The sequence below is a fragment of the Alternaria ethzedia genome, assembly GCF_023757985.1.
Source record: "Alternaria ethzedia strain BMP 0044 chromosome Unknown scaffold_18, whole genome shotgun sequence".
NCBI classification, from domain to species: domain Eukaryota; kingdom Fungi; phylum Ascomycota; class Dothideomycetes; order Pleosporales; family Pleosporaceae; genus Alternaria; species Alternaria ethzedia.
The window spans coordinates 100,769-119,078 of record NW_026056211.1 but is presented as its reverse complement, the minus strand read 5'-3'; the positions used below and the strand labels follow the sequence as shown (position 1 = coordinate 119,078).

General features: G+C 54.3%; 6 protein-coding genes across 6 annotated transcripts; 3 read left to right on the top strand and 3 right to left on the bottom strand.

Moving 5' to 3' along the window:
• Positions 1-196: 196 nt before the first annotated feature.
• On the bottom strand, positions 197-970 carry J4E87_006979 (uncharacterized protein; the record flags this gene model as incomplete). The annotated part of the gene is made up of 1 exon (XM_049378579.1): positions 197-970. The coding sequence occupies one exon, from the start codon at positions 968-970 to the stop codon at positions 197-199; it is 774 nt and encodes a 257-aa protein (XP_049231600.1).
• Positions 971-1,393: 423 nt separating this feature from the next.
• On the top strand, positions 1,394-2,617 carry J4E87_006978 (uncharacterized protein; the record flags this gene model as incomplete). Its single annotated transcript, XM_049378578.1, has 1 exon — positions 1,394-2,617. The coding sequence occupies one exon, from the start codon at positions 1,394-1,396 to the stop codon at positions 2,615-2,617; it is 1,224 nt and encodes a 407-aa protein (XP_049231599.1).
• A 674-nt stretch (positions 2,618-3,291) lies between these two features.
• On the bottom strand, positions 3,292-5,964 carry J4E87_006977 (uncharacterized protein; the record flags this gene model as incomplete). Its single annotated transcript, XM_049378577.1, has 3 exons — positions 3,292-5,596; positions 5,648-5,814; positions 5,863-5,964. 3 exons carry the CDS (start codon positions 5,962-5,964, stop codon positions 3,292-3,294), a joined length of 2,574 nt encoding a protein of 857 aa, XP_049231598.1.
• Positions 5,965-8,730: 2,766 nt separating this feature from the next.
• Positions 8,731-12,438, top strand: J4E87_006976 (uncharacterized protein; the record flags this gene model as incomplete). The annotated part of the gene is made up of 3 exons (XM_049378576.1): positions 8,731-8,749; positions 8,797-8,841; positions 8,897-12,438. The coding sequence occupies 3 exons, from the start codon at positions 8,731-8,733 to the stop codon at positions 12,436-12,438; spliced, it is 3,606 nt and encodes a 1,201-aa protein (XP_049231597.1).
• A 948-nt stretch (positions 12,439-13,386) lies between these two features.
• On the top strand, positions 13,387-14,853 carry J4E87_006975 (uncharacterized protein; the record flags this gene model as incomplete). Its single annotated transcript, XM_049378575.1, has 2 exons — positions 13,387-13,570; positions 13,625-14,853. 2 exons carry the CDS (start codon positions 13,387-13,389, stop codon positions 14,851-14,853), a joined length of 1,413 nt encoding a protein of 470 aa, XP_049231596.1.
• Positions 14,854-15,607: 754 nt separating this feature from the next.
• J4E87_006974 (uncharacterized protein) lies at positions 15,608-17,953 on the bottom strand (the record flags this gene model as incomplete). Its single annotated transcript, XM_049378574.1, has 1 exon — positions 15,608-17,953. One exon carries the CDS (start codon positions 17,951-17,953, stop codon positions 15,608-15,610), a length of 2,346 nt encoding a protein of 781 aa, XP_049231595.1.
• Between the last annotated feature and the right edge of the window lie 357 nt (positions 17,954-18,310).

Here is an 18,310-nt window from a genome sequence, read left to right as displayed (position 1 = left end):
AAGTTTTGGAACATGATATTGAAGCTCATTGAGCACTGTGACATGCCAGTATGATGCGGCAATATCTATCATCTCCACAGACCAGTTATGCTATGATGTTGACTCCCACAAAAGGATACCTTATATCCATCCGCACAATCCTGACATCAACTATCTGAAAGTCAACATCCACCCTTCCCTTTCCCCACGCGCCATCTCACTCCTCCTTCTTATGCGCCTTCGCAAACAACTCGGGATGATCAATCGCATACTGCGCGCCCGCCGCCCAATGATACAACTTAGCCGCAATAACATACCCCTCCTTCGCAAACTCCTCCAACCTGCCATACAACTCGCTAATCGGTATATTCACCCTCTGAATATCCTCCCCCTCATCAAGATGCTGTTCCGGCTCCGGGTCCCCCTCATTCAAATGAATCTCCACCATGCACAAACACAGATTCGCACTCGTCATACCGGGGTCCGCTGCTACGGGTGGTGAAGTGGAAATAACGGTTCCTGTGTACCCCGTTTCCTCGTAGAGTTCGCGGACGGCGGCTTCCTGCGGGGTTTCAGAGGCATCGATTAGACCGGCCGGCCATTCTACTGTGAAGCTGTTGACTGGGGGGCGGAATTGGATTACGACGATTGTGGAGGGGGGCTTGGAGGGGTGGTAGATTATGTTGCCCATTGCGACGGCGTCGACGCCGGCGCTGCCGGTTGTTTTCCTCGAGGCGATCTCCCAGATGCGTTCTTTGCCTTTGGCGTCGATGTAGGTGGCTCTTTGTAGTTTTACCCATTTGGCTTCTGAGGAGGGGAGGTCGACGAGAGAAGTTACTTTGGGGGTGCCGGTTGAGGAGGCCATTGTGACGGCGTTTACGCGGTCGACGAGCGGTGAGGTGAGGTTGGAAGGGGTGCTGTGGAATAGTCTTTTGGGGATGAGGGTGGTTGGGGGGCGTGATATTGTTCGTCGAGTGAGGGTTGTGAACATTGGCTGTGGTTGCGATGTCGGGGGTTTGGAGGTTGGGGTGCCGATGACGTTATCTAGGTGGAGGAAAGAGGTTACCACGAGATGTCTGTTGGAGAAGAAACCACGACCGCACAAGGAATTGTACTTTTTGAGTCAAGTAACTTAGTTTATAGTTTGAGATGCTGTATGAAGTTCGCTATGCCTTCTGATGCCAGTTCAAGTAATAATTGAGAGACCCCACTCTGTTTAGCGTCAGGCACGGCATTTCACGTAACGTCATCCAAAATAGATCCAAGCCACCGATAAGCATCACTTGTCAAGACTGTCGTTAAACCCGAGTCTATCTTCCGCTGCGATCAGGTTCTGCCCCGTCTTGTTTACTCGTCCATGTCTGTTCTGTAGCACGTTGCGCTGTTTTCAGACGGTAATCCTCCAATTTCTATCATGGCCTCATTGCGCATCCTCTCTCGAACAACTCCGCAATTCAAGTCAATCACATCAAACCCAAGACATTTCTCCTCAAGTATACCAAGACATGCCGACTTCACGCACGCCGTCATAGGCGGCGGAGTCATAGGCCTAGCCATAGCCCGCAAACTCCAACAACGCGACTCCGCCTCCACAGTCCTAATAGAAAAACACGGCCACGTCGGCACAGAAACAAGTTCACGAAACAGCGAAGTCATACACGCAGGTCTCTACTACGGCCCCACATCTCTCAAAACCAAACTCTGCCTGCGCGGAAAAGACATGCTATACTCGCTATGCAAACAACACGACATCCCCCACCGCAACACCGGAAAATGGATCGTTGCCCAAGACGCCGCACAAATGGACGCCTTACAAAAAGTCCACGACTTCGCCAAAAGCATAAACGTCCCCATCCATTTCCTCAGCAAACAAGAAGCCCACCGCCGCGAACCAGATGTGCGGGCTGAAGCCGGCGTCTTGGAAAGCCCCAGCACAGGCATCGTAGATTCGCACAGCTTGATGCAGTACCTGCAAGGCTCCTTCGAAGACGCCGGCGGCATCTGCGCCTTCAAATCAACAGTCACACGCATCAGCCCCATCGATTCCGGGCGCTCGGGCTGGGAAATCACAACGACGGGAGCAGACGGCGAGGAAAGCAGTATAACAGCCGACACGTTGGTAAACTCCGCGGGTCTCTTCGCCGTCGATATCCAGAATATGATTTTGCCGAAAGAACGGCATAGGAAAGCTTTCTACGCAAAAGGCTCTTATTTCAGCTACGCTGTCTCGCGGCCTAAACCGTCTACACTCGTCTACCCGGCTCCCGTATCAGGCCACGGCGGACTGGGAACACATCTCACGCTCGACATGGCGGGGCGAATCCGCTTCGGACCAGACGTCGAGTGGACAGATTCACCTACAGACTACACCCCCAACACCAAAAACATGAAGCAGGCTATCGATGATATCCAGACGTATCTGCCGGGCGTGGATAGAAACGCTATCCAACCTGATTACGTGGGTATACGACCGAAATTGGGGAAGTTGGCGGCGACGAGCGGGAAGGACTTCCAGGATTTTGTGATTCAGAAGGAGGAGGGGTATGAGGGGTTTGTGAATTTGTTGGCCATGGAGAGTCCGGGGTTGACTAGTAGTTTGGCGGTTGCGGAGGAGGTGGAGGGGTTGTTGTATCGGTAGGGGGGAGGGGTGGGGGAGTGCGTTGTGAGATGTCCTGAGCAATGCATGGCATTGAGATGATGTGGGAAGATTGGTCAATTACTGGTATGCTTTCAACTAGTAACGCATGGGTTATCCTGACCTCGTAGTCGATATTAGCAATAATAGTTGGTTTATCACTAGGCAGTCCTACATGTAAGCTAATATCAAGCTGAAACCTTCTGATGCACGTTCACACTAACAACAACATCACATTACAAGTAACATCAAGATGTGGCAATAAAGACCATTTCATTCAACGTCCCAGACAGCGACGTTACTTCTAGACATTAAGCAAGAAAAAGGTGTGATGTTTGTATGATCCATCACATAGCTCCTACAACATATATACCCCAAGCGAACCAAGTCATGATCCCGTAGTTTTTATATCCAAAAGCCACACACACCCCGCCCGTCATGTAATGGTGTAATATATGTACAAGTAAGGAAATGAGTTTTTCGCGAGAGAGAAAAAAGAGTTCACTCGCGGTGTGTTGCGGTGCTGCTCGCTGAAAACGCCGGGGACATCCAATGCGCACACAAGTAGTTTGATGATAAAAGAAAAGGTCAATGCTGGTATGTCGTTGATGTGATGCAGCCGTCTAGGCGGAAGATGGAAGAAAGATCAAGATGCTAGATCATGCGGAAAGAGGCGTTTACTTGCGGGGCTGCTTGCTGAGGCGCTTCCGCTTCTTGGAGTCGCTTGAGTCGCTGCGTCCGTGGTTGGACGCGGGCATCGTAGGTTGGCCTAGCGGCGCAGGTGATACGTCACGCATCAGGCTGCTTTGCTGTGGGGCCTGTAGCTCGTAATCCTCACCAGGTGCGGTGTGAACGTATTGCTGAGCAAGAGGGCTGCGTCCCTGGCGCTGGTCTGAGCTGTTTGTCCTGCTGTAGGACGGCTTGGGCGACTCGAGACCATGGCCCTTCTGCTCGTTGGACAGCGGCGATGTGCGGGCTGGGGCATGGGCGAGGTCGCTGTTGGTACGCATCTGGGCAGGTCGTTGCGGGCCCTTGGACTGGTATACCGAGTCGTCGTCGATGGAGTCAACAGATTCGCTGTACATGCCCTTGCTGGCACCCTGGCCGACCTCGTAGGGTCCTCCTCGTGGCTCTTCGTAGAAGGCTCCTCCGGCAGGCTTTTGTGTTTGCTGAGTCTTGTGGTAGATACGCGCATCCTCGGGGTCCATGAAACTCTCGACACGACGGGGCATGTAGATGGAGTTGGCAGCGGAGGTTTCTTGCGAAGCGAAGGAGTCCATGGAAGAACGGGGGTGGAGAGGAACGTGAGGGACGTTGGGGTTGCGGGGCATTGTGTTGGGAAGCGTAAGACCAGAGTCGTTGCCTTGCTGGTACCATCCGTTGGGCAGGCGTTCTGCGGCGGCGAAGCGTCCGTCGATGTTGTCGCCGGGCTGAAGGGGGATAGCGGCTGGGCGGTGCTTCTGCGCCTCGGCAGCAGCCTTGAAAGTCTCAGGAACAACGTTCAGATCGTCACCAGTAGCCTCGGCGGCCTCGATGGCCTCCTGGGGAGTGGTCTTGGTGTCGGCGCTACCAGCATCGGCACGAGGTCCACCCCATGTACGCTGACCGGCGGTGAAGATACCGTAAACCATGTAGACCCAGTTGAAGAAGGGGTTGACGATGAACATGAGGGGGTAAAGCATGATCTTGTAGCGACCGAGCTTGGCGCCAAAGTACAACATGAGAAGCCAGTTAAGCCCCAGAGAGATGGCGATGAAACCAACGGGAAGGTTGGCAACCTTTTGCGAGGTAGTGATCAAAGAGATACACAGGATGAAGAAGAGCAGGGCGGTGGTTCGGATGGTGTTCTGCATGAAGCGGACGATGAGGAGGATCGGGTAGCGCTTCCAGAGACGGATATCAGTCAACATGCAAACTTCGTTGGTGATAAAACCCAAGAACCAGCGGCGACGTTGCTTGAGCAGAGATTGGTAGGTTTGCACAGCTTCGGTCTTGCAGAATGCTCCGGTGTTCATCTGGATCTGGTAACGTTCCTTGGCGCCAATCATGAACAAGTGAGTGAGCCAACGGTCCTCACCAAGATGGCACTTGCCGTAGTCGAAGAGGTCGTCGCATTGCTCGGCCTTGTCAGCGAAGTAGTACTTGGCCATCCTGCGGAAAGCGGAGAATCGAAGCATAGTAAGGGCACCAGGCAAGCAAGTGACGGCACCGCAGCCGGACTCGACTGAACGCTCGAAGAGTTGACCGTGAACGTATTCCATGTCCTGAAGAAGGGTGATGAGCGAGTTCTTCTCGGTTGTAGAGGTAATGACACCAGTCTGGGCCAACATGTTCTTCTTGCTGCCGGGCTTGAGTTCCATCTCGTACATGAAGTTCTGAATGCAGGTCTTGTCGAGAATGCAGTCGGAGTCGATGAAGAGGACGAAGAGGTTGTCGTTGCGCTTGAGGTACTCGGAGTAGATCTTGTCGATGAGCTTGAAGGTCCTCTTCTGGCAGTGACGCTTACCACCGTGGGGGAACCGAGAGATGGTAATGCGGCAGCTACGGTAGATGACATCGATGGACTTGGGGTAGGTGTCGAGCGTGAGCGGGACACCGAGCTTCTCAATGGTGTTCAGGTAGAGCTCATCCTCCTGGTCTCCGTCGAAGGAGAGGAAGATGTGCAGGCAGGAGGGCGGGTATTCGCAGTCGACCAGGGAGTCGCAAGTTCTGAGAAGAATCTCGGGAATCTCCTTGTAGCAGGGCATGATGATGACGACCTTGGGGGCGGATGCCTCATCGAGAACGGATTTAATCCTGCGGCTGCGGCCAACGGAGTGGGTGACGAGCTGGTAGACACAGAACAACCACGGGACGGTCAAGAGACCGGCAAACGACCAGAAGGCGAACCACTGGAGGAAGCCAACCATCTCCTGGGGGAAGTACTTGGTAACTTGCGAGGGGAGGGGGAGGGTAACGACCATGATAGGCAGGAAGATGGCACTGTTTCTGTCAGACTTGATTCGCATAGTGGAGCGAGGTTCAAATACTTACCGGAGAGCGAAGAAGAGGATACCGAAGAAGATGGACAGAATGCGGACACTGATCGTCTCGGCCTTCTGGAAGACCTTGACAATGCAGTACAGGAAAGCAGCGACCCAGAGGAACCACTCAAGCAGGGCAGCCAACATGAGACCACCGATGATGGCAACGTAGGCAATCTACTGCAGTCAGTTTCTGTAGCCATAGTCGGCAATGGCTGTACTCACATCCTTAGCTGGCCAAGGGTCGTCAATGTCTGGGGTAGAGTGGTCGATTTCGCGGGCCATGACCGCGCGGGCGGCGAGGCCCATCATATCTTGCCAAACCATGGCGGAGTATTAAGTATATATATTCGTCGTTGTCGTTAAGCTAATAGCGAGCGATGCTGTCTGGGTTTCGGACAGCCGTCGACCCTATATGTAAGGCGACCAAATGGGTGACGCAGACGCGGTGAGTTGGAGAAGCACGGCCCGTCGCTGAGGTATGGGAGGGGCCCTGAGTAACAAAGGCTCGTAACCCAACAGTGGCACGGGGCTAGATAATTGACGTAGAGGCGAATTGCTGATCCAAGACTGTCGCAGAGCTGAGAAAACTACTAGGATACAGGTATTGGTGTTTGGCGGTAGTAGTTGTAGTGGTGTAAGCGGATGGTAAGTCTTCGCGGCCCAATAAACGAGTGTAAGGGTGGGAAGGACAAGAAGGGCTTAGACCAAAGTCATTAACAAGATACCGCTCGCAAGGGCAGTCCGGAGTGGTATGGGAGGAGCGCCTTGAGGAGGAAGGAAGTCTCTACGAGGGGATCGAGCTGGTTTACAAGCACGAAAAGCGGGCGCGCTCGGTCCACATGGCCTTCACCCGAAGAGTGCTGGATCCTCTGGGCAGCAGTCGAGATGCACGATCGTCACAGGGGCACTCCAACTAGATTTGGCAAGCTGCCCGCGCTTGGAGCTCGAAAACGAGTTGCGTGCAGGCCTACGCCTGGTCTCAGTGGCCCCGACCCGTGCCAAACCACGCGCCGGCGGCCCTATGCCTGCAGCCTCGCAGTTATTTTGGGCGCCCCCATGCGCCGTCTACCGTTAGCTGTCTGAAGCTTGCAGGCAAAGTGTTCCTCTCTGTTTCGCATCCTCATCACACACAGAGGCACATCCTACCTGTTTGGGGCCGTGTGTTTGGGGCCCTCGAGAGCCGTGGTCTGCACGCTGGGCATGCAGTGGTGTAGTAATTTTGTAGTCATGGTAGCTTCTACCTCATTCCGCCGGACGTGGCCATCGTCGCTCGCATGAGGTGGCATCGTCGCTCTTGGAAATTCGCCTGTAATGCACCGCTGCTGGTCGCCTTCTATTGCCAAGAGATCCTCCAGCTTCGCGTGGATTCCGGGCGTTCAGGGGTCGGCATCGCTCGCTGTTCTAAAGCCATGTCCGACCAATTATGGCACCACGCGCCTCATGCCGTCTCGTAATCCCCAGCGGCGGCCCCAGAGCCTCGCGGTAGAGGCTGTCTGTCACACTGTGCTATGGCTGGTAGCTGTCGTAAAAGAAAGCCATGTCGCCGTATCCCTATTCCCATGGCCTATCCGACGCTACGCCGAGTCGCTGCACCCTCTCCTCCCGCATCTCGTTGAGTCGCGAGCGCTAGGGAAATACCTGATGAAAAATACGAGGGCTGTGGATATGCCAGGCCGACCCGCTGCAAAAAGCACGAAACGGCGACGGCGGCCCCAACATGCATGGAGACTGACAGGAGGAAACCTGTGCCGCTTCCGCTCGTACCGGTAATGATGAATTTTTCCATGTTCCACAGCGTGGTGGACCGCCCGCTCGTCATAACGCATATAGCAACATCGACGTCGCAGCACGGGGGCCTGTCTTTGCCCTGATTCCCGAATAGATCTCGCCTACCCACATTGGCAGAGGCTGAGGGCGGCTCGCAATCGATAAAGTCGCTGCGCACCGGCGACCCGTAGTTTCGGATCCTGCTTTTCCTGCCCCGAGCGATGACAAGGCGCTGATCGCACTCGCTACGATGCTCATCAATCTTGTTTGCTGCCGGCCCAACGGTGACGGATCGCCAGTGCGCTCAGCCTGCATACACAGCATTGTTGACTGTTTACACCGACTCCAGCGTGCAGCGCGTTCGGCCTTCCTTCTGGAATGGCCAGGATCTCGCCCTCGTATAGTATACATCTTACACGTCCGTGTCACTCATGAATCGCTGCTGTTGAGATGAGTGCGCTTGCCGTCAACCGCAATAGCGCCGCGGCATATGGTCTCTACGAATTTGGTCATGGACCCCTGAGCTACATTCTGAACTCTACAATATTCGACTCTCTAGTCTATATCACAGCCAGTCAAGGGTGGAAGAATGCGCCATGTGGCGGCCCTCAGGGGTGAATTGTTAGAGTTTGAGGCTAGGTAACCGTTTTCGCTCCCAGCTTCCAGTCCCGCACTGCAAATGCGCCACAGGGCTGAACGTCGGGTAAAGGTCTGAATGGGACGTCTTCGCCTAAGACCTAAGTGTGTGTGACATTGAATGTGATATGGGATTCGATAATGTGCATGAGAGTCATTCCTGCCGTACTTAGTGTTGGGCCTGACTACATTAGGAAGTCTGCTCGCTTGAACGCTGAGTGATGACTGATCCCCATCGTCGAGCTGTTTCAAGCGCATTTTGAAAAGATGTATTGTGACTGTTCCAGTTTGATGTAGTATTGGATATTCATTCCAGTCATCGCTCGCGTATGAATTAGGTAGTGGTGTCCATTCTCAGCACCCTGGATTGAGTACCCAGGACTGCTTAGTCATGGCTCTCTCATGTGAACCGCGGGACATTTGGTGACGCACGGATACCTGGATACGTGAGCGAACTCGCTGCAGGTACCGCTCACAAATTCACCCGCAACGTCGACCCAAGGCCCCGCGATCGCGACATTGCTACAGTCGCAAACAGCCTCGCTCTCACCCGAGCTTGTCACCGAGCCCGAACCAATGCAAGCCGCGCCCGCGCCTGATATATTTCCCACCTTCCATGTGCGCGTATAACCGATCCGTGCTATCTACCGCCGCCCCTCCACCACTGCGGCAATCGCCTCCTCCACCATGGACAGGCCTCGGAAGCGTACGTGCTCGCGCTGTAGTTGACAGAGTTATACTAATAATGCACAGGCGAATTGCGCGAACTGAATATCCGCGCCTGGGATGGCGAGCAAGGTACTTGGTCTTAGAATAGGTGCACCTGCAGCCCGCGTGCTGACGATATATCCAGACGTCTTCGCCGTGCAAGGCTCCCTCGACTCGTCTATGAAAAAGAACACGGCCTTTATCAAGCGCCTGCGAACCGCCGTAAACGCCGCCGCCCAAGCGCAGTTCCTCCAGGAAATCCGCGCCCTATCTCTCCACAAATACCTTTCCGAGATCATCTCAGCCTGCTACGAGGGCCTGTGCAGGCTCAAGACGCCCGGCGAGATTGCTGCCGGCGTGGAAATTGTCAGCGCTCTCCATCAACGCTTCGGCCCGACCGAGTTCACGGGATACATTGCCTGGTATATTGGGAGGGGCTTAGCGACGCCGGACAAGTCACACCTCAAGACGCTGGCCCCCGAGGTGCGCGAGCGCGAAGAGAAGGAGCGCCTGGCACGTCAGCGCGTACTGCTGCGAGTCGCTACCGAACTTTGGCTTGTGGGTGTTCTGCGCAGCCTGGATGACGTAGCTCGACCTGAAGAGGCGAGCAAGTCCAAGGACAATGGCAAGCTCGTCGAGGGCGCCGCAAAGGCAAAGTCCCGCGCGGAGAGCGCCGACGCCGAGCCCTTTCCTCTCGAGGTGCTGAAGGACATGCTGGGTCACGACCGCGAACATGTCAACCTGCCCCTCGTCGTCATCTTCGTCAAGGCCTTCGCCTGGGATATCCTGGGGTCCAAGCCTTCTTCGGCAGAGGGTCGTAAAATAGTCAATGAGGACGGCACTACCACAGCAGAGAAGAATGGAGACACTTCCGGCGCCGAAGACGAGGACCACGACCCGCCCATCATCTCTCCCGACTTGCAGCAGCGGTTCAGAAACATCCTCACCCGTTACTTCGAAGACGTCAAGACGCACCTCCTCCGCGACCAGAAACACATCCTCAGTCAGGGTCGGAAGAATGCCGAAGCATATGTCAAGTCGGGCGAGGTCTTCGAGGACCGTCAGAACAACTACGAGAAGCAGATGAAGTCCCAAGAGCGCTTGGTGACGAATGCACAGGTGCTGGCCGACGCGTTGGGCGTGGAAATGCCAGACTTGAAAGAGAAGGACAACTCCGCAAACACAGGCGATGGTGCTATTGGCCTGATCAAGGCGGGTGAATATCTGCGCGGCCAAAGCGACGGCGCTGGCATCTGGGAAGATGAGGATGAGCGCCGTTTCTACGAGAACCTGATCGATCTGAAGGACCGCGTCCCGGGTATTCTGCTAGAGGAAGTTAAGAAGAAGAAGGCGGATGGTGATGACCAGGTGGGGAAGAAAATCGAGGCGAAGGCCGAACCCATCGAAAAGGAAGCAGCAGAGACTGCCAATGACGCAAAACCGACTGATGGAGACGACCAATCGACTGCCATCGCGAACAAGTCAGTCGGAGCACAGGTCGACGCTCTTTTGGCGCGCCTGCCGGAACTCGCAACCAAGGACGCCGTCGATCAGACTGCCATGGACTTTTGCTTCCTGAACTCCAAGGCCTCGCGCAACCGTCTGATCAAGGCTGTGCAGGAGATTCCCAAGGGCCGATCCGATCTGCTACCCCTCTACTCTAGACTCATCGCGACCCTCGGCAAGTACATGCCGGATGTGGCCCAGGGACTGGTATCCTACCTCGATGAAGAGTTCAGAAGCTTGCAGCGTCGAAAGTCCAAAGACTTTCTCGGACAGGTGCGAACGCAGAATGTACGCTACCTTGCAGAGTTGACCAAGTTCGGTGTCGTCCCTGAGCACGTCATCTTCCACTGTCTCAAAGTCAGCCTAGACGACTTCTCACGGATGAACATTGAGATCATCTGCAACCTCTTGGAAAACTGCGGACGCTATCTGCTTCGCAATCCCGAAACGTCTCCTCGTATGCATTCCTTCCTCGAAACTCTTCAGCGAAAGAAGGGCGCTCAGGTGATTGGCCAACAAGAGCGCATGTTGATCGAGAACGCTGTCTACTATGTGAACCCACCAGAACGCGCTGCAATCGAACAGAAAGAGCGGACGCCTATCGAGCTCTTCCTACGCAAGATCATGTACCAGGACCTGACTCGTCGCACGCTGGACAAAACCATCAAGCAGGTACGCAAGATGCACTGGGAGGAAGAGGAAGTAGTCAATCTTCTCCACAAGGTCTTTGCAAAACCGGGGAAGATCAAGTACAGCAACATCCACTTGCTAGCCGTCATGCTCGGAACAATCCACCGATTTCACCAAGACTTCGCCATCTCCGTCATTGACGACCTTCTCGAGTCCATCACATTCGGGCTAGAGTTGAACGACTTCAAGTTCAACCAACGCCGGATCTCCGAAGTCAAGTATCTCGGTGAACTTTACATCTACCGATTGGTTGACTCGCCTCTTGTTTTTGACACTCTATACAAGCTCCTGAACTACGGGTGGGAGGGCGGCTATGCACGACCTGGGGGATACAATCCGCTGGATCAGCCGGACGACTACTTCCGCATTCGTCTGGTCTGCAACCTTCTCGAAACCTGCGGCATGTACTACGACAAAGGTGCAGCGAAGAAGAAGCTTGACTTCTTCCTCACGTATCTGCAGTACTATGTCTGCATAAAGGAGGCACTGCCGATGGACGTGGAGTTCATCGTGCAAGACGCATTCAATCTCGTCAGACCGCAGTGGAAGATCATCACCAACCCAGAGGAAGCTTCACGTGCCTTTGCAGAGGCCGTCAAGCAGAACTACCAAACATCGTCAGCCGACAAGCCTGTTGAGCCCGACGAAGACGACCTCTCTGCATCGGACGACGAGATGGATGGCCCCGAAGACGAGGACGTCGTCCTACCTGATGGAGAAGGAGATAAATCATCTGGCGAAGAAGACGATGACTCTGAAGATGATGAGCCTGTGAAGCAGACATCTTCGGATGAAGAGGAAGAACAAATTGTGGTAACACGGCAAGAAGACGAACGCGATCCAGAAGCCGATGCTGAGTTCGATCGCGAGCTTGCTAAGCTCATGTCGGAGAGTGCAGAATCGCGTAAGCATGACCGAAAGCCTGTGTTCGACGTACCGCTACCCATGCGCCGTGCTCGAGAGGCTCCGGTTAATGCTGAAGACGTCGGAAACGAAGTGCCCATTCCGGAGGCTCCTGTTCCTTCGCAGACGATGAAATTCTCCCTGCTCAGCAAGCGTGGCAACAGAACGCAGACTCGATCTATTGACCTCCCCTCAGATTCGACATTTGCTGTCGCCATGCGTAACAAACAGCAAGCAGACACGGAAGAACGACAGCGAATCAAGAGCCTCGTCTTGAACTACAACGAAGCTCGCGACGATGCTGACGACACGACTGGTGATGCGCCTTTTCATTACACCCTTCAACCTAATACCAACAGAATACGTATTGACTCCCCCCAAGGTCTGGACAAGACTCCGAATCCGTATGCGCAGCCGCGCCTCGACAAAGCTGGTGCGAATCGCAGCAATCAGCGTGCAAGGAAGCTACAGCTGTCAGATGTCAATTGGTATGACTCCCAATCCTCTCTTCGGCAGAGTCGCCCTGGGACTGGCGCAACGTCTGCTTCAACGCCTAGGCCGCTTCCGGTGTTCGCATCGAAGCGTTGAGACGAAGTGCGAGTCCAGGCTTCTCATAAGTTGCCAACTGCTTGCAGTCGACATTGATCTTTGGCGTTACTTTCGAAGCGCTTTTCACCATCACGAGGCTAACCGCGAGGCCCTGTGTGGGCGACTGATTGTTTAGGACATGATTCCTGTCTACGATGCTGCAGCTAGCATCCACTATGAACGCCGCAAAAGCTCCCCATGCTTACCATTGCCATTCCTGCAGAGCATGCCATTCGCGGTATGTATCACCTAAGGATAAGCAACCGTTCCGGTATCGAGACTCCGTGCTCCAAGCGAAGAGAGAGCTTTCGCCAGTGAGAAACATCCTACTTTGCGCAAGAGCGTCCCCGAGGCAGGTGAGTATGCTACGCAGACGTATGGATATTGCGACATGGCGTTTGCGACAAGCGACACTTGAGCCGGAGGATGAGCGACGACGGATTTGCGTCTACCAACGCGTTATCAAATGACATGCGCCGTCTTACGGACGCCATATGAAGGGGAAGGAACGCGATGGCTCTGGGTAGCAGACGTGAGCGTATTACTGGCAGTGTATTGCTTCCCAAAACAACGTTCATCTTTAGAAATTGAAACTGTCGTTACCTCCGATCTGTGCCTGCTCCATTGAGGTTTGTGGCCTGGCATTCCATCTGCACATTCATTCCCGCTTGTATGCATTGACTGGGCAGTGTGCCGGATTGCCGCGTGCATGCAGCCAGAAAGCGAGATAACCGTGAACAAGTGACGACGTCCAAGGCCTAGGCACGCGCTACCAGGGCGGCGCGCTCGCGCTAGTGAAGCGCGTACCTTGCAGAAACATGTACGTCACGAGAAAACAGAAAGTCAAAACCGCGCGCATGCCCCAATTAAATCCCCATCTCAGGTCATTCGACCTGAATCATATTCCCGACGCGACAATACCTTAGAACGGCTTTTATAGCAAGACCAATGTCTAATATGCTGTCCCTCGCGCTCGCGTTCGCAGGCTCAGCCTCGGCTCTGACCTTGCCGACATTCCTCCAAAGCCAGGGTCAAGCTCAATCACCACTCCAGCCTCTGGACCACTCGCAGAACTACCAGTTTGATCCCCTGCTGCATCTCCCTGGTATCTCGCCATACTTTGACGCAGTCGGTTTGTACCATCCTCCCCATGTCACGGGTAATAGCCTGTACTAACTCCATCCAGGCTTTGGTCTCGAGCACAAACCCCCCGTCGGCTGCAATGTCACGGCCGCATCGTACATCATCCGCCACGGCGCCATCTACTCCAACGACGACGAATACGAAGAATACATCAAGCCTTTCCTGTGGAAGCTCGAGACGCACCGCAATGGATGGACCGGCCCGCTCTCCTTCATGGAAAAGTGGCAGTCCCCAATCTTGGAGGATAGATTGGAGGAACTAACACCCTCCGGCGCCGTCGACGCGGAAGCAGTAGGCAAGCACCTCCTACAACGCTACCACCACCTCGTGCCCAACACAACCCGCATCCTCGCGGACAAAAAGAGCAGAACCTACGACACCGCCGCCAACTTCGTCAAAGCCTTCCCCCAAGCCTCCGACATCGACATCGTCCGCATAACCGAAAACACAAACGGCAGCATGGAATCCCTCATCCCCCACAAATCCTGCAAGAACTTCTCCAAGAAACCCGGCTCCAAGCAACAAAAGAAAGTCATCGACCTCTACGGCGCGTCCGTCGCCCACCGCCTCTCCCCTTACACGCCCTTCAAACTGACTCCTAGTGATGTTGTTGGCTTCCAGATGCTGTGCGGCTATGAATCTGCTATAAAGGGCGAGCGCAGCCCCATCTGCGCGCTGTTCACAGACTCGGAGTGGATGGCGTATGAGTACGCGTGGGATCTGAAATACGCGTACATGGTCGGTCCGCTGAACCCGCTGAGTCCTTATCTCGGTTTCCCGTGGTTGCAAGCGCAGTCCGAACTCTTTGCGCATATCGAGACGCATGATACGCCTGGTGACGGGTGGCCGGATAAACAGCGCTTCTTCCTTGGTTTCACGCATAGAGAAGTCCCGCCTTTCATTGCTACCGCACTTGGTCTTTTCAACTCGTCTTCCGACGCCGCGGAGCAGTTCCCTACTGACCACATTAACTGGACGCGCGCGTGGAAGATGAGCGATCTCATCCCTTTCCTGGGTCATGTCGGTATGGAGAAGATGATTTGTGAGAGGGGTGGTGTGCATGGCGATGAGCCGGGCACGTATGTTAGGTTCATTGCGAATTCGGCGCCGAGACCGATTCCGGATTGCCAGGATGGGCCGGGCGCGAGCTGCGAATTTAAGTCGTTCAAGAAACTTATTGGGAAGGGGGCGAAGGCGCATAAGGACTTTCATAAGGTTTGTGATGTGAAGGATTGTAAGGATGCTAGTTGTATGGAGGAGGAGGAGGAGTAGGAGGGTATTGGTGAGGTGGAGTGTTTTGTAATTGTACATATACTTAGCGAATGCAGTACATAACAGGACTTCCACCTCTCCAACACCAATGTTGTAGCCCCGTCCAGAGTACTTCTGCAAGTAGTGACAGATCAGCTAGGTTCCATATCCAGGCATCATATTCTGACCCGGCGAATGACATCTGCTCGACACAAGCCATCACAGTAACAATCTCACATAAGCTAAAACCATGCAAGTTCTCGTCCAAAGTTATGGCTACGCTATGCTACTTATACATATACACCAACAAATGCAAAAATGCCATGATGCCGCTCGAAAATCGATATAACCTTCCCCATATGCAAGGAGACGACACATGTAGCTTAAACATGGCCAAGACCCATCCTCCGCTCTCATGCCCTTGCCCGAAATGCTTTCCTTCCTATGTGTGTTTGTGTTGCCTTCACCGAAACGCTTCCCTTCATGTGTGTATCTGTACAATAGCGACATGTTTGTTTCCTGAAATGTAAATGTACAGCTCGAGTGCCATGTTCCGTAAACGATCGTAGTCGGTCGTATAGCTGCAATGTACGTAGACGAAGAGGCTCGAAGCGATCTTTTAGGGACGTTCGCGCTCGTGGTGACTCGTCAATCGTAATCGTAATCGTGATCGTGATCGTGCTCGCTGTCGTGAGAGGGCGTCTCGGGTCAACAATCGCTGTTGAGCTTGTGCTTCGGCCAGTCATAACCGGTTTGATCCCATAACTGCTTTGCGTTAGTTGTGTGCTTGTATAATAAGCAAGACAGGATTATGTACTGTATAGTTAGGGTTCTGGTAAGCTTTCGGGTGCTTCTTGATGTATTCTGTAGTCTCGAAGCCCGGGGGATCGCACGTAACCATCTCCTCGCCTTTCTTCTGATACCACCGCACGTAGTCGAATCGCATGGTGGCAGGAAAGACCAGGTTCTTCCAGTCGATCCAGGTCCAGGAGTTACTGATGCCAAGGTTGAGAATGAGTGACAGGGGCTCTTCTGCGATTTGTCGAGCTTGGATGTTGCCGTTGGGTCCTACAGAACGGCCGTCCATGATGAACATGGTCTGGTCACCAACCTTCCAGGAGATGTATGCGTCCTTGCCTTCTCCAGGAGCATATTCGAAAGAGTACCGCTGATACTGCTTGTTGTCGAACCAGTCCCTGTTTAGTATTGTGCTGGCAGAGATGGCCTCTTGGAAGGCACCGCCGGCGTAGGTGTTGAGCCCACTGTAACGAAGGTCTGGGAACGCCGTGAAGTTGTAATTCGGATGGTACCAGACGTCGAAGGGGGCAACCTGGAAGCTCTGTGTTGCTATTGGCAGACCTGCTGGACCTGGGTATCCTGATGTGGCACCCACCTCGATGACGTCAATTTCTGGTGCTCCCCTTCCTCTACCTGGCGATGGGTGGTCTTCACCCGGGCAGGTGCATGAGTTGAGTCGTTGTCCAGGTAGGTGAGATAAGCCGTCAGGACTAGACTGATTAGGCGTGATACCCATATCGCAAGCTTGGTAGGTGTAGGGCCACAGCCCGTCGGTTGTACTGAGATAGCCTGGGCGGCCGAGGTTGCCCATTGTCCAGGCGCCAGGCCAGAGTCCCTGTACACCGGCTGGTCCTGGTAGCGACACTGAAACTTCGAAGATACCGCCCTTGAAGCACAGCTGGTTCCAACTGTTCAGCATACCGGATCGGAACTTGAGACCATGGTTGAAGAATTCTTCCAGGCGCAGCTGAAGCGTGCCATCTTTGGTAGTGACAGCATCTGGATCATACCATTCAACGTCCTGAGTCGCGCCATACCAGACGTTGGGTGCAAAGAAGTAAGGGTCGTCTCCTTCATAGAACGTGCGGCCATTGTCATTAAACTCATCGCTGAAGACGAGCACATACTCATCGCCAAACTCTCCGGCCCTTGTCTTGACAGCGTCAGGTGTGTCGGGATCGATCAAGCCTGTCCGTATGTTCTCCAGGAGTGGATACTGTTTGTTGTTGACTATAGCCCAGATCTGAGGCCTCCAGGGATTGGGAAACATGCTCAATGGCATACCGTAGGCTGAGTTGTAGTCGATGACGCCTACCGCAGAAAGTACTGGAAGGCCGATGAAAATGAATAACAGTCCTGATATCATGAAGGCTAGGCCAATAGTGGAAACGATGCTGTCTCTTGTAAAGTGATCGCGTATCCTCGGTTTGAACTTGATGTCATCGTCGTCGCGAGGCATGTGCATTTCATCGTCCGCTTCCTCTAAGTCGCAAACCAGTGGCCAGGACAGTATTCCTTTTTCCTCGTACGGTGCCGTTAATCTGTCGTCGATGAAAGACACATTCTTCTTGTCATCGTACAGCTCAATGACGCTATCGTTGAGGCCCGTCACAGACGCATTGGGGGTAAGGAACGGGTTGATTGGTGGTATGCCAGGTGGCGGAGTGGTTGTGCGCGAGCGGGCGTTCAGTCTGGCATAAGACTGCCGTTCTGATAAGGAGGTCCTCCGACTGCGGCTATGGCTACTCGCGGAATCTGAGAAAGGGTTGAAGTAGCGAGTATAGTCGGTTCCCAAGTCTTGTAATGTGAGCGGGGTGCCCGGAGAGCGGGCTCCATGACCTGTCAAGTCTGTTGTACTCCTCGCTTTTGGTGTCCTCAAGTGAGGCCGGGGCGGGATGCGCAAGTGAAGACGGCCTGCCGTGGTGCGCGGCCGATGCTTCGTCGACCGAGTATCATCGCTTGACTGCGGCTCGTGCCCGTCTGAGCTTCCATCGCTCGCTGATCTTGAGTTTGCGAGCGGCGAAGGGACGATGGGCGCAAAGGGCAACGGCGAGGATTCGCGCTCTGCCGTTGGCGGGATGCCGAAGTCGAAGCCATGATCAGAAGCTGGGCTCTGACTGCCGCTCGGCTGGCCAATCAGCGGCTCTTCGGCTGCCCCTGCTGGCTCGGATGCTCCTTCTGTGCTGGTGTCGCGGGGAGACGCAGCTTCCCTCTCGACAGTTGAACTCGACGACGACGATCGCCTGAGCTGCTCGTCTCGCTTTTGAGGTGATTCCGAGTACTCGGACGACGTGGACGAGGCGACTCTTCGTATGGACGCCATGGCGATTAGCGACCGATTGGCTTTCGCGCCGGCGTTTTGCCCCACAGCGCGCTCTATGTCGTGCAGCTCACGCCAATTGTGATGCTGCGTGTAGTAGCTTTGTCGACAGAATGCTCAGATATATCTTGAGTTTGAAAAGTGACCGTGGGAAGGAGCTGGAGACGAGGGTCTGCGAACGTGTTGTGCCTGACGTCGCGAGGCAAGGTGCTGGTCGGAGAGCTTTGACGCGGTGGGACGTGGGAGGGTCGGGGTGGATATGGCACCTGTATGTGAGCAACACAGAAAGCGGGGAGGCTCGCAGAAGACAAGAGCTGCGTATGCGAGTGAATAAACTTCCAAAAGGCGCGTAGTAGCGAC